This window comes from Myxine glutinosa, chromosome 5 (genome assembly GCF_964187855.1).
Source record: "Myxine glutinosa chromosome 5, kmMyxGlut1.1, whole genome shotgun sequence".
In the NCBI taxonomy this organism is placed as follows: Eukaryota; Metazoa; Chordata; class Myxini; order Myxiniformes; family Myxinidae; genus Myxine; species Myxine glutinosa.
The window spans coordinates 21,718,737-21,734,611 of record NC_136265.1 but is presented as its reverse complement, the minus strand read 5'-3'; the positions used below and the strand labels follow the sequence as shown (position 1 = coordinate 21,734,611).

Below are 15,875 nucleotides of genomic sequence, written 5' to 3'. Positions count from 1 at the left end.
AAACGGGATGATGCGGTCACTGAGGACCCGGTCAGTGAGGAACACTTGTGACCAGGTGTGTTCTGAAATGATATATATATATATATATATTATTTATAATATATATACATATAATAATATATATATAATATATTATATTATATATTTATAATATAATAAACGCAGTCTATATATATAAAACTGTGTGTGTGTGTGTGTGTGTGTGTGTGTGTGTGTGTGTGTGTGTGTGTGTGTGTGTGTGTGTGTGTGTGTGTGTGTGTGTGTGTGTGTGTGTGTGTAATGTTACCGGTAGACTCCTAAACGGAGAGGCTCACGTACTTGATATTTGGCACAGACATGGCCATTGAGCCTGGGAAGAACATGGCCGACCTAAAAATTTATTTCATAATATTTTTTTCCCATATTTTTACCTCAGCGCATTTCAGCGAGGAATATTATGCACCGAATCTGACCGGTGGCAGAGCAGCGCGCTGATTCGCTCAGAGCGATCACGTGATGTTCCTTGCCGCCATTAACTCAGTTACGCGTTCGCATGGATTTCAGAGCGAAAAGCGATTGCGTTTTTTCACATTTCAGCGAGGAACATTGCCATTCACACCACATAGGTTTTTTTTTTCTTTCATCTTTAGATCCATATTTTTTATCAGCGAATCTGAATCTGTGGCAGAGCAGCGCGCTGATTCGCTCATCCACGCTCATTGATAACGATCACGTGATGACGTGATCACGAATGATGTTCGTGACGCGATCACGTGATGTTCCTTGCCGCCAGCAAGTAGCATAGATTTTATTTTAGCATGATTAGCATTTAGCATGATTTAGCATGATTTTGCATAGATAGTAGCATGTTTCACATAGATTTATGAGCAGTAGCATGTAGCAGTAGCTTTATTTAGCTACAGTAGTAGCTTTATTAGCCCAGATAGTAGCCCGCAAGCAGTAGCTTTATTTAGCAGTAGCATGTTTCCTCCCCCTCCCCCCTCCCCCTCCCCTCTTCCCCTCCCCCTCCCCCTCCCCCCTTCCCCCCCCCCCCTCCCCCTCCCCCCGCCCCCCTCCCCCTCCGCCCCTCCCCCCTCCCACCCCTCTCCTCTCCCATCCCTCCCCCTCCCCCCCTCTCCTCCCCTCCCCCCCTCCCCCTCGCCCTCCCCCCTCTTCTCCCTCACGTTTATACAGGGAATGCCGGGTACTTCCCCCCCCCTCTTCTCCCCCCCCTCTTCTCCCCTCCCCCCCTCTCCTCCCCTCCCCCCCCCCCCCCCACCGTTCCCCTCCTCTCCTCTTCCCCCTCCCCTCCCCGGCAATGCCGGGTACTTCTGCTAGTATATACAGACTTGGCATTTAATATGGAATTTTTTTTGTGGGGGTGAACTTACTTTTCAAGATGTCCTAGATCCAAAAGTTCATTGGAATTATGTTGAAATTATTCTAGATTTTGTTAATGTGACCTTTAAAAGAAACAAAAACCACATTTGACATTTCAAAACAAATAAATTGGTCCTTGAAAGTGATGTAAACTGATATCGAACTCAATTCATGGACAGGACTGTGTTAAACTTCTGCACGTTTTCCTTCCAGAAGTATCTCTTTATTTTGCACATTAGCCAAAAATTTTTTTAACAAAAACAAAAGTTAAATTACGGCTGGGATTACGGACAGTAAAATTACAGTTCAGTACTTCGTGTAACCCCCACGAGCATTCAGGAGAGCACGTACACGTCGAGGCATGCTGTTCACGAGATTTGCCAAGGTTTGGACAGGAATCGCTTGCCATGCAGTGACAATAGTCTGCTGCAATTCATGCACAGAGATGGGCTGCTGGTCCAAGTTGTCGATTTGACGCGTTAATTCTGCCCACAAGTTCTCTATCGGATTCATATCCCGGGACATGGCAGGCCACTCCATATGCTCTACACCACGGTCAGCAAGAAAGTGTTGGATCATGCGAGCACGATGAGGCCGTGCATTGTCATCTTGGAAGACACAGTTTCCTCGAAAGGCTGCACGAGCAAATGGAAGCAATGTTTCTTCCAGAATGACCCTGTACTTGAACTGGTTCAGGTTTCTATTCAGAACAACCAGGTCAGTTTTGCCCCCTGCATGAAAAGCAGCCCAAACGGTCACCCCACCACCTCCAGCTTGGACTCTTGGTACTATACAATCTTCGTTGTGGGCTTCATGCACTTGTCTGCACACTCGGACGCGGCCATCTTGACGATAGACCAGAAATCTAGACTCGTCACTGAAGGTCACGTGATTCCAGTGTCCTGGCTGCCATTGACGGTGCTCTCTGGCCCACTGCAATCGGCGCTGGCTGTGTTGTCTGGTCAGGCGTGGCTTTCTCAGGGGACGCCTGGCACGATAGCCTGCTTGAACCAGTCGTTGGTTGACTAGCCTTCTGGATACAGGCACATTTGTCAGTTGCTGCCACTCAGCCCTAAGCCGATTAGCTGACTTGGTACGGCCATTGCAGACTAATCGGTGCAGCTGGCGATCATCTCTCCTTGTGGTTCTGCGTGGACGTCCTGGCCTCAGTATTGGAGTAGGGACACCCCTCTGAGCATTTCGTTTCAGGATCTTTGACACCTGACCTTGAGTGATGCCATACTGCCGAGCAATAGCACGCTGTATCATGCCAGAATTTTGTAAAGCCACCACTCCATGACAAACAGCATTGTCAAGTTGACGGACCATCTCCAGAGGAAGCGGCAATAACTTTTGTAGACGTGCAGCAGTTGTTTTCCACTAATACAGAACGCAACAACCCTTTTATACCCGATTGTGAAGCCAATCGTCAAATGTACCTGTCCTTACATTTTGTTACGTCACCTATGATATAATCCTGTTATTGACTTCTTGCTGCGAAAGACAATCAGTGACATGGTTGTTTCAACAAAGACATCACCGAAGGGTAAAAGAAACTCACCAGATTGATATACTGAGTTCAGAAAGTAAACCCAAGTCAAGAGAAAAAAAATATTCCATATTAAATGCCAAGTCTGTATATATATATATATGTATATATATATATATATGTATATGTATATATATATATATATATATATATATATATATATATATATATATATATATATATATATATACAGTGGAACCTTGACTTACGAGTTTAATTCGTTCTGTGACCGAGCTCGTAACTCAATTTGCTCGTTTCTCAAATCAAATTTCCCCATTAAAATGCATTGAAATGCTATTAATCCGTTCCAGCCCGCCAAAAACCACACCAATTTTTTTTTAAATATGCAGTATATATAAAAATATCTCGCGCTTTATATTTCACCTGTATGCAGCATACAAGTTGGCAGGATGGCCTGGACTGGAGGTACGCACACTTGACTCTAAACTGTCCAGCCTGGGTTTGAATCCCGACTCAGCTATAACCTGTCATGTCGGTGTTTCACAGGCAGGGTGATTCATCAATGTGTGTACCGCTAAACTGGGCGCCCCGTTTGCGTCCCATTAGTTGTTGGATGTTAAGGATCTCACCGTGTCTTCCACAAAGAGAAGGCGAGCTATCGCCGGCACTCTGAACAAGTTGTGGCCTGGCATGCTCTTCTCCTCTGCCGTTATATACGTCCTCCTCGGCATCTTTTTCCAGAAGAGCCCTGTTCTCGTCACAGTTGAAGATTTGCTGGGGGATGTATCGTTCGGCTTCTATCAGTTCGGCAAAAGTTATAATAAAATCTTCAGCTGCCTTCACATCTGCCTCACCAGGTCGACAACACGCACACCTCGCTCATGTTTTTCGACGATTGCGTGTTTTATATCCAAGCACATCATCCTCTTCTTCTTCTCAGTACTGCCCTTGGCACTCAATTACTTAGGACCCATGGTTAAAACTAAGAAATTTTCCAAAATAACCAACATGCGAAAACAAAACAGCAGCGATATATGGCAGATATGCTTGCACGGCAAGATAACCACGTGACCGGAACCCACCTGGTGGCGGCTGGCGTAAGCTCCAAAATAACCAACATGCGAAAACAAAACAGCAGCGATATACGGCAGATATGCTTGCACGGCAAGATAACCACGTGACCGGAACCCACCTGGTGGCGGCTGGCGTAAGCTCCAAAATAACCAAAATGCGAAAACAAAACAGCAGCGATATACGGCAGATATGCTTGCACGGCAAGATAACCACGTGACCGGAACCCACCTGGTGGCGGCTGGCGTAAGCTCGTAACTCAGATCTCGGCTCGCATCTCAAAGCAATAAACCGCCCGAGCGACGGCTCGTATCTCGGAAAACTGGTAAGTTGGTGCACTCGTAAGTCAAGGTTCCACTGTATGTATATATATATATATATATATATATATATATATATATATATATATATATATATATATATATATATATATATATATATATATATATTTCTAATTTTGAAATTATTATTATTATATTATTATTATTATTAAAATTAAATTTAAATTAAATTTAAATTTATTTAATTAATAATTTATTAATTTTATTAATTAATTAATTTAATTTATTTATTTTATTGTTTTATTAATTTATTTAATAATTTATTTATTTAAAAATTTTAATTTAATTAAATTTAAAATTAAATTTAAATAATTACAATTTAAATAAAATTAATTAAAATATTAAATAATAAAATTAAAATATTATTATTAAATTATATTATTATATTTTATTTATTTATATAATTTCTAATCATTTCTAATATATATATATATATTTATAATATATATATTTCATTTCTAATCTTTGTTGCCAAAAAGTAATGGAATTAATGACTTGTGCATGATTACGATGATGATGATGATGATGCACACAGGTTTGATGGATTGCCTTTTTGCTTCGCATTATACTGCTAAATCAATCGGTCCTTATGTACCATTTGCCTACCCCCGCTAATTCACCCCAGATCCACCTTGTTTGAAATTCCAACTTCTTTCCTGGAAGTCCTGGCAGTGTCCATATGTTTTATACCTCTCCCACTGCTCCCTTCCCACGCCCCCCCCCCCCAAAGCCCTCGCCCTCTCTCAGATCTCTCGATGTCTCCATGTCTCTCGGTCCCTGCTCTCAAATGTTGTGTTTGTGTCCTTCCCCCTCTCTCCCCATCTTGTCTACCGCTCCCTATGTTATATGTTTTATGTGTCGGTTTGTCTTTCTGTGTGTTCATGTGATTAATGTTCGCTCTTTCACGAGCCTCGATATTGTATACAAAAACAAAAAAAAAAAAAAAAAAAAAAAAAATGCTGTTCTGTTCATTGTACCAAATTTAATATGGAAATGCTGTTCATTGTACCAAATTTATACCTCATATCAATTGTTCTGGGTTTCCACTGTACTTCCAATTTTCTGACCAAATGACGTGGGACAATGTATCAACATACCAATCCCTGTAATGCAGCCATTCAATATATTCTTGGGCCAATGGGTACGTGAATCAAAACCTAAGCACTTGCTCTCATTCACAATATTAGCTCATTAGCTGTCATTTTATTTTGTATGCACTTGTTTGGCCGATTAATTTGCAGCCAAGCATACTTCAAGCTCACATAAATCAGTCCGTATAAAACTAGCTTGTCCCAATGAAAACCTTCCTTGCATTACTGTTTAGCTCATTCATCTAGTTTTGAAAATCACACTTCCGGGAATTTTCTCCTTTTCCGCTTGAGAATACTTGGGCCAGGTCAGATCACACCTACGTATCTACCTTAAGAGATTTTCCCAAGACTGCTAAGAGAAACAGCTCAAAGAAGACGTTTTCTCCAGAAATCAATAAACATGCCAACATAAGGGTATTCAGTAAAGGAAAAGTAAGTCTAAGGAAAACCACAAAGGCCTGGCCCATTTATCTCCTGTGGGAAAGCAGGCATTTCATTCGCACAGTCAAATGGAGGTTATGGAGATAATGGATTTGTCCTCTATGTATAAACACTAATCTTTTCTTTCTGTTTGGTCAATTTTATCATTACAGGTAAACAAGAAAACCATGATGAAAACATCTCCTCGAGCCTGTTCTGCTCTATTAACAAGGTCTATTTGAAACAGCGGCAACAACAATGCTCCGTTTGTAAAAGTTATTTCACAACTCCATATCGTCACAAGGCAAAAGAGATGACACAGGAAGTTGAGAAGCCGCACATTTGCTCCATTTGTGAAAGCTTCACACAGTATTGCGGTCCTAAAAACCACAAGACAGTTCACACGGGCATAAAGCCATACGAATGTTCAGTTTGTAAAAAAGCCTTCAAAACTTCATATAGCCTTAAGTTGCACGAGATTATTCACATGGCCGAGAAGCCATACAAGTGCTCAATTTGTACAAAGGCCTTCAGGAGCTCTTCTTATTTGAAGAAGCATGAAATCATCCACAGAAATGAGAAGCCATACGAGTGTTCCATTTGTGGAAAGTGCTTTACAAAGTTCTCCAACCTGAAGACACACGAGATGATTCACACGGGTGAAAAGCCACACAAGTGCTCCGTTTGTACAAAGGCCTTCAGGAGCTCTTCTCATCTAAGGAAACACGAATTTATTCACAGGAGCGAGAAGCCACACAAGTGCTCCGTTTGTGGCAAGTGCTTCACCCAGTCTTGTCATCTCAAGACTCACGAGTTGATTCACATGGGGACGAAGCCACACAAGTGCCCCGTTTGCGACAAATGCTTCACAAACTACTCCAACCTGAAGAAGCACGAGATGATCCACACGGGCAGAAAGCCGTACACGTGTTCCGTTTGTAAAAAGGCCTTCAGGAGCTCTTCTCATCTGAAAAAGCACGAATTTGTTCACAGGAGTGAGAAGCCACACAAGTGCTCTGTTTGTGACAAAGGCTTCATCCAGTCTTGTCATCTCAAAACGCACGAGATGATTCACATGGGGACGAAGCCACACAAGTGCCCCGTTTGCGACAAATGCTTCACATACTACTCTAACCTGAAGACGCATGAAATGATCCACACGGGAGAAAAGCCACACAAGTGCTCTTTCTGTGAAAAAGGCTTTAGGAGCTCTTCTAATCTAAGGAAACACGAATTCATTCATAGGAGGGAAATTCCACAGCCGCTGCCCGCTTGTGACGAAGACTTTACAACCTCGTCTCATATGATGTCTCGCGAGATTAGTCACTCCGGCAAATACTCTTACAAATGCATAGTTTGCACAAAAACATTCACGTGCTCCTTGAGTTTAAGGAGCCATGAAACTGCTCACACCAGTGGGACGTCTTCTGCAGAGGAATGTGGGAGGGAATTAGAACAGAATGTCTGCCCAGATCACGGCTAATCCGAAATCCCGAAAACGTCTTGATCCGACACAAAGCAATAAGCCAGTGGAGCAGTGACAGTTCTCCAACGCAGCTGCATTATAATAAAGCGGCCACAAGAAGGAATGAAAAACTGGACACCAAAGCACGGACGCTGCTTACCATCCACAAAACATTTTACAAAAGCCAGTGCTTCATGAGATTACCTACCGAAAAGAGGAAGAGTTTGCAGCAGAACAACATTTGCAGGATTAGCTGTGGATGCAACAAGCTTGATAAAACAAGGAGCAAGGTTTGCAAGTGAGCATGAAAAAAAAAAAATTCTGAACTGGTACCCAGAACTGATCTTGCAATTTCCCAAAACAAATGTAAGGAAATGTAAAGATGGGAAAAAGTAATTCCAAGCTTATGGAATATGTGACTGAGGTTACACAAACCATGCTAACAAATGGAAACTGAGGTTCATTGACAATCCTCCCCAAAACGCAGGTCTTAGTGTAATCATGACACAAATTCCGGTTTTTGAGGGGGGTTTCATGTCCAAAGCGTTTTTTCCCAACAATTTTTATCGTAGGTACCAGTACCAGCCAGGTATGTGTCATTTATTTATCGGTACCATTTGGGTCGCTACCTCGTGAGGCAAATGTGATTTCAAATTTTCGGTTGTGGGCAAAAAAGTTTGGGAACCACTGGTGTAAATGCCATTATATGAAGAATTCCACATTGGGGTGATTTCACAGCTATGGACACACATTTTTAACACTTTCAAGAGTTTGTCAAACTAATATCACGAGGTAGCTGTTGACAATTATTACCCTGTGGTTTGAAACAAAAAAGTAGGGTTAAGCAATTGGTTCACTTCTGTCTGTCTATCTACAAACGTCAGTTTATAACAACGGAACAACAAAATTTCAATTGAATGTTACATTTTTAACATGAATCGGTAAAAATAACCTGTAGTTTAGCAGAACTTTGGCTCTGGATTCTTCCCGGTCGCACTTGTGCAGAGAGGAGTAAGATCATTTTTAAGCGGTGAAGCCGCTTCAATATTTAGCTGTGTCCTTCCTTCCATCCGTCCATCAAAAATGAAGAAGAAGAAGAACCTTACTGAATGAATGAATTTTATGAACGAATTTTATTGACTCTTCGACTCCTTTCAGGGCATGAGAGCAACGAAAACACAAGAATATTAGACAAATGTCCTCAAAACAAGTGACATCTGAATACAGATGATCAGGTAAAATGCATTTTCAAATACAACTCGGCATATAAAATTCTTCCATGACTGCAATGAAATGAACAAGTTATAACCTGGATAAAATTATGCCCTGGTTGTATGCCGAGTGTATATTATAATATGCCACCAATAAACTTTGCCACATTAACAAGCTGATCAACATTAGCTCCATTTTAATAGCTCATTCATTTTACGCACCAAGGGATTTTCCCAATAATAACGTTTCCTGCACTTCTTACGAGTTTCATTGAATGCTGGACAGACAAGAAGATGGTGATATTCATCACAAGTAACATCAGCTTCATATATTGGACATAACTGCTGAAAAGTATCTTTCGAATAAGGACCATGAGAAACAGGAAGATTATGGTTGCCATGGTGAAATTTACACATTAATTCTGAGGACTGGAGAGAGTTACAGTAAATAAGGTTCAAAGTAAAACTTGTTCTTAAATCAACTAATTTGAGCACAGGGGGCTACTGTTGCTTCATCATGCCAAATCTGCACACTCATGCCAATAATTTTGCGTTTGATGCGAGACTTTAACAAGGGTGCTCAAACGCGCCGGTGTTCAAACCGGGTCTAATGTTCAAACGCGCTTATAGGTGTCATTTTCAACTAAACTGGGGATGCCCATTCATTTGGTGATACTTTTGAGATCGCCAGAACTCGGGGACATGCATTTAGGTCATGGTCAAGGTCAAATTACGTTAAATATCTATTTTTATGATACTGCAGATGGAACTGCTTTTGGAAAAAGTTCATTTGAACTTTTAAAACTTTATTTTTTCAGGTACAGGGATAGGTACAGAACACCCAAAGACCAGAAATGATGAAAAAAAGTGTTTACACTGCAAGGAATGATGCAATAACCTCTGAAAAAATAACTAGTTAACCAAGTATGTCCACCAAAGCTTACATTAAATCAAGTGCAATGATGAAAATTGGTAATGATCAAAATCTAACAGTCTCCAGAACAGAAGCACAGTGCAGTGCACTTGAATGCAGCTTTGGCACACTTGCAGCGTCCAGTGCACCCTTTCTTGCAGCCACAGTCGATCAATTCATGGCACGATTTTGATGCTTCAGGAAGAGTGGTCCAAAGAGGCTGCCACCCAGTTGTCTCCTTTGTCCAGCCCCAGTCAGGTGGGTCTGGCATCTCTGGATCCATGACCAATGCTTGGTTACAACAGTTGGCCTGGTAGCAAGTGCGCTTGATGTGCTGCTTGAGTGTTGCCTGGGTTGGAGGAATGTTCTCTAGAGTTCTACACTTCTGTGTGAAGAGCTGTTTCCTGGCATCATTCACTTCTGTGCTCTCACTGGTTCGGTTGTACATCAGCACCACAAATCGCTCTAGCAGTAACATTGAGCCTTCACTGACCTCACTTGGCATGCCCAGGAGTTCATTGAAAGCATCGTTCACCTCTGGGCATCCCCAATTTAGTTGGAAATGACACCTATAATGTTTTTCTCCACTATTTGGTTCCAAAATTAAGCGCGTTTGAACATTAGACTCGGTGGACTGGTGGCCATTTTGGATTTGACCTCTCACGATTCTCAGAGGTCAAATCTGACTTCCCTCCACATCTGAAAATAAACCTTATGGTATGCACTAACTATGTTAGAAATTTCATGCTTTTCTCAAAAAATGCACAATTTTTGTGTTTATCTGCTGCACTACTTAGACTCAGATATTTCACGTTCATGAAGAGACTTTGCTAATTTAATCATAACAGCAGAAAATTTGTTCCATTCGCCGCTTAAAATTCGCAACCAAAAATGTACCATTCTCCCGTCAATAAAGTCATACAGTTAGCAGTCGTTTTATTGAGGTGTAATATTTGTTTAAGAAACTTATGATGGAAAATTTCAATATGGGTGGTATTGAAACAACCCCAGACCTCACAACCATGTAATAAAATGGACATCACCATTCTTTTGAAAAGCTCACACTGGACATCAAGAGGAAGACTCAGTCCGCATGTTTTCTGTAACAAGCAAAACTGCTCTTTTTGCTTGAGATATTTGTTTTGAAGTGGCCTTGTTAAAAGAACCATTGTCGTTAAAAGTACAGCCGAGATATATACTGTATAATCACTCACAGCTTCAGTTTTGTCATGACCGGACATAACATTTGTGAAATTTCGGACTTTACCTCTAGAAAAAATAGACAACTTTAGTTTTGGATATATTAACAGTCAACTGCCAAAGCCCACCATAATCCCTTACTGCATTTCAAGCATCCTGGAGTTCCTCGGGAGATTCTTTCATCACAGTGGTGTCATCGGCATAAAGTAACACATAAGGCCTGAGAAAAACTTCCAAAAATAACTTTCGCTCACAGAATTATTGATATTATGCGCAAGAAAATTTAAACCATGTCTAACCCACGGTGTTTAATTTAATAAAAGTGTAATTCTAGAGGGTTCTAATGGTCTTGAAGGGTAATTCTGAAGGATTCTAACGGGTAATTCTAATGGGTTTCGCTCAATTGTTATAGATCGCGGTTAGATGTTATAGACCGAGCGGTGGTGTAAGACCGCGACCTAACAAAACTCACCCGATTCACCCAGAACTTTGGCCGTATCGCACCGTAGCTGCTCAATGAGGGAAAAGACAAAAACGACGCAATGCAAGAGGAAAAGGAATTAAAACGAGAAGACGTACAGACGAGTAATGGGGTTTATTATTTACACACACAAGCAAAAAGGAGCAATCAAGTTTATTTACAACACATAAGACGCAGGTGACACAGTGCAAATACTAGCTTATCTACAGGCTTAACTTATCCCATGACAGAACAAACAAAAGACACTGACTCACGCGGGGAATTGCAGGAATCGCAGGAGGTGGATGGCTGGAGGGAGAGGGAAGTCCAAGGGGGGTCATGCAGCACGATCGGCGCGTTTAGCAGCCGCCGTTCCTTTTCGGCCCTGCTCCAAACCGCCGCCCAGGCCCCAAGCGGCTGCCGGGTGTCGCTGCTGCTCCCGCCTCCACTTGCCTTGCCAGGCCTTGTCCCACTCGTCTGGTCCAAACCCTCCACTCTTTCTTGGTCCCTCACTCTGACCACCGACTCCTCACCGCAACCAACTCTGTGCAACCAACTCTGACCAACGGTGCAACCAACCCTGACCAACGGTGCAACCAACTCTCTGCGCAACCAACTCTGTGCAACCAACCAACTGTCCAACCACCTCTCCTTTTACTTCCGTGCGCGCCTTTTTATAGCGCCTCCGGCGGTTAAGCCGCCGGCGTTCAGGACACGCCCATCGGGGTGCTCACCTCGGCCCTGGTTGGTCGCGCGACCCTCGGGCTCCGCCCTGGATGACGACGGGCGGGCACGCCCCTCCTCCCCTCTGACGAGGTGGAGACACGCCTTCCTTCCCTGACTCGTGCCTCGTGGTCAATGGCGGTTATTGGAGGGGAGGTAATATTGGCAATCGAGGCTCGGCAATGACGAGAGGGGATGTAATATGGGATGGAGATTTTGGGGATGGGAAGGAAAGGGGATCTATTCTCTTTCACTGGTGCAATGGAGTATTTCAATTAATGGAAGACACAGCCTTACGCTAATACACATAATAAGGATATAACTGTCAAAAGAAAGGATATATCGTGTCCTGCATGTATGTTTTATGGACTAACTACGGAAACGCCCTTTGACCTTTATACAACCACAAACGGAGGGAGGAGGGGTGATATTTTACAACAACCTTTTACAACAACATTTTACCACAACAACAAAATAAAAAAACATTCTCATATCCACAACACTGCACCCTCCTCCCCTTAGGCACGTCCCGGGCCTATTACTTTTACCTTAGTGTGGCACGTAGGTGTAGTTCCCTCTACTTTTAACCTGACCCTGAGTGCGACAGTTTTAAAACATAAATAAATGTGTCCCGCTGCTCCATTGCACCCTGCCTAACAGACTTACGCCCACAGTTAACCGAATTGCGGAATGGTCTTCAAACTATACACTGACGGTGGGAAGCATTATTTACACTGACGCTATTTTTATTTACAAAACTAACCCAGGACCTGTAATTGTTCTTTCTTGGGGGGGAGACAGTCTGTTCTGCATCAATGCACCATTAAAGCACCCAAAAACGCACCAAAGCACCCTCAAGCACCAATCGGTGCACAGTCATCACTGTTCATGAATAAAAATAACCAAACAACCCCTAACCCTGCAGGTGTCTCTTGCTCTTCGGCTCCCTCTGCTGGTTATTATTATTTGTCTTCCAGATGTTGTCATTCTCTTTTGCTTTGCTTACTGGCGGCCTATTTGCAATAAAGTGTGCCCAATGTGTCCTTCTTATTTATCTTTATTTATGGCCCACAGGGCCGACTACGTGTGGTTCACCTGTGGGGCATCGGTGCCCTGTGGCCAAGGTCCGCCAGCAAGATTTCGGGCCCTCATGGCCGGTTCCAGCAGAGGGGCCTTGCCCCAACCCATGGGGTCCATAAGTGGTGCTCGGCCACTGACATGTGGTCCATAATGTGGTGCATCGATGCAGACAGCTGGTTCTGGGAATTTCGGGCGCACAATGGCCGACCCACACACGCTCCCCTCGGCGCCCAACGGCGCTCAGGTCCTCATGTGGGAGACAAAAAGGGGGGACAAGACAGATGAGCGAGGGGTAAGGTCTCAAGGGTACACATCAAAAAGGCAATGCAAGGCGAAATGCGTACGGAGGGCGAAGTGAGAAAGCTCGTCCCTACCGTACGTCACCCCCCTGTTACCTAGCCTACCCTTGCCCTTACCCCATATGTACAAAATCTACACATTACCAATTCGTCACTACTGTCACGTCTTCCCCATATTTCCCCTATACCAAATTCGTCTCCACAATCCCTCTACTTCAAAATTTGCCATCACCAATTCATCATCAATCCTCATAAGGAGGGAGAGATGGAATTACGCACAATGTCACACCCACGTCATGATGCGTCTCACAATCCAAACATTTGCATCATAAAAAATAATCAAAACATGGCATGGTGTGGAGTACCTGTCACCTCAGGTGAGTGGGTGCAGATGGTGCGAGGAGATCCTTCATCCTAACTATCCTCTAAATGACTTTAACACACTTTACACTACCCGGGGTCTTTCTCCGGCCAAACCATTGGCCCTCTTACACTATGGGTTCTAAAAACCAATTCCCATTGGCCAAACTGTGGTGCTTTTCAATTTGGGGTCTCACTCCCCCGATTCATCTCCCGGTGCCCTCGCACAATTTCTGGGCCGCGACGTGTAGCTCTCCCAACAGGTCTACCCACCTGCACACCTCCACCACTGTAGTTGCCACCCGAGCTTACCTAGCTCCTCACCCTAACCTATCTAACTGGGGGCAGCCCCTCTCCTGGCTCTGTCACCCCATGGTGCCCTCTGGCACTGGGCTACCCGGGTCCGTCCTCCGGATCCTCGGGCCCCATCCACACAACTACTACCGGCTCCCAGAGCCCACCTGCGGCCTCACCTGGCCGACATCCTTACGGTGGTGGAGTGCCCAAACCAACTACACACACTAACAGGCTACACGCCCAGCCATTTCCACAACACTAATGCACCCATCCAAATACCATTCTTTCACCTCGCACCACAGATGCCAATATCCAAACCACAATTTACCTGTACCCTCTACCTAACACTTACACTACCCGCCCCGGGTATCCGTGATGGGGGTCCACTCTTCCCCCCATTCACACCTTCGCACCATCCACTCCACTCCACAATTTCCACCATTCTCACTCCACGACCATCCATTCCATTACTCCATACCATTTATTCCATACACCTGTCTTTCATTCACCTGTCGTTGCACACCTGTGCAATCTCACCTGGTGCCACCTGCACCCTCCTCCTCTTTCTGGACCAGTTGGTCAACGCAACACACATCACCATCACTCACTCATACACTGCTCCACACACCTGTTCAGTTGCACACCTGTGCAATCACACCTGTTCCATTCTCACCTGTTCAATCCTCACACACACGGCATCATCTCAGCTAACTTCTCCCCTCTGAAACTTGCGCTTCCCAGTCGTCCCTTTAAACTATTGCGCTCCCACGTCATTATCATCCATACTAATCTACCTGCGTCCCCACTACAGGTATCAGTCACTAACTAACCTTAACGTCACCTAATGTCAATCCTCGCTAGATCCCTACACACCATATCCTAACCCACCCGGGCTAGTTTTCACTGCCATACACCCCATAAGCTATTGCTCCTTTGCCCCACCCCTTGTGAGGGATGACAGAGTTGCCATCCCACCACAGCGGGGCATCTCTCACTACCATTCCCCCAGTCCTCTGACGCTACGAGCCCCCGTCGCAAGAGGTACTGGGTCCTGCCTCAGCATCTAGAGCCGAGGCGATCCATGAGGGCGCCTGCTCGCCGGCATAAGGTCTTATCCGGTCGGCATGGACGATCCGAGGGGGGGTCCGTGGCCCCATTTTGATCTTAATGACCACGTCACAGATTTGTGACAGGACGACTCCCGGGCCTTGCCAGGGGGAGGTGAGTTTTGGGCACCTTCCCTTCCGCCTCCGGGGATTAAAGAACCAAATCTTCATCCCCGGAGCGTATTGACTCCCCTGGCTCCGGTCGTCGTACCTGCGCTTCATCTTGGCCCCCGCCAGATGGAGCTGGCGGCGGGCGAAGGCATGGACTAGCTCCATGCCTTCCTCCAGGTGACGTGCGTACCCCTCCCTCGGCGGTGTGTCCGTGGTGTCTGGCACGGGACCGCATAGCAAGTCGGCGGGAGCCCGTAACTCCCGCCCATACATAAGCAACGCTGGACTGCATGCGGTGGCCCCGTGCTGGCTAGTTCGGTAGGCCATCAACAGGTACGGGAGATGTTCGTCCCAGTCATCCTGACGGGTGGTGGTGAACAATGCCAGTTGTTGGATCAATGTTCGATTGAACCTTTCCACCATCCCGTCAGATTGTGGCCGCAAGGGCGTGGTCCTGGTTTTCCGAATTGACAGGAGTCTGCACACATCTTTTAGTAATTGACTTTCAAAATTTTGACCCTGATCGGTGTGCAGCTCCTGTGGAATCCCGTGCCGACATACAAATCCTTCTACGAAGGCCTGTGCTACCACCCCTGCTTCTTGGTTGGGGAGGGCATAGGCCTCCGGCCACTTGGTGAAATAGTCCATTACAACGAGGATATACTTATTACCTTGGCGGGTGCGGGGCAGCGGTCCTAGAATATCCATAGCCACCCGCTCAAGGGGGGCCCCCACCTGATGTAATTGAAGGGGGGCCCTCGTCCTCCGTGCTGGTCCCTTTTTGGCAGAACAGGCGTCGCATCTCCGACACCAGTCCTGTATGTCGCGCCCCATATTCACCCAATAGAACCTCCGGCG

At 44.8% G+C, this 15,875-nt stretch overlaps 1 protein-coding gene across 4 annotated transcripts in view; it reads left to right on the top strand.

Annotated features, from left to right (window-relative positions):
• LOC137427860 (uncharacterized) overlaps window positions 1–8,648 on the top strand; it is a 32,039-nt gene extending 23,391 nt beyond the window's left edge. For 3 of the 4 annotated variants that reach the window (XM_078777698.1, XM_078777699.1, XM_068117640.2), the window contains one exon: window positions 5,966–8,648. In XM_078777698.1, the coding sequence (XP_078633824.1) occupies window positions 5,966–7,275 (1,310 nt within the window). In that variant the 3' untranslated portion in view covers window positions 7,276–8,648. The remainder of the gene's footprint in view (window positions 1–5,965) is intronic. The other variant, XM_068117641.2, reaches the window with a different exon arrangement.
• Window positions 8,649–15,875: the final 7,227 nt, after the last annotated feature.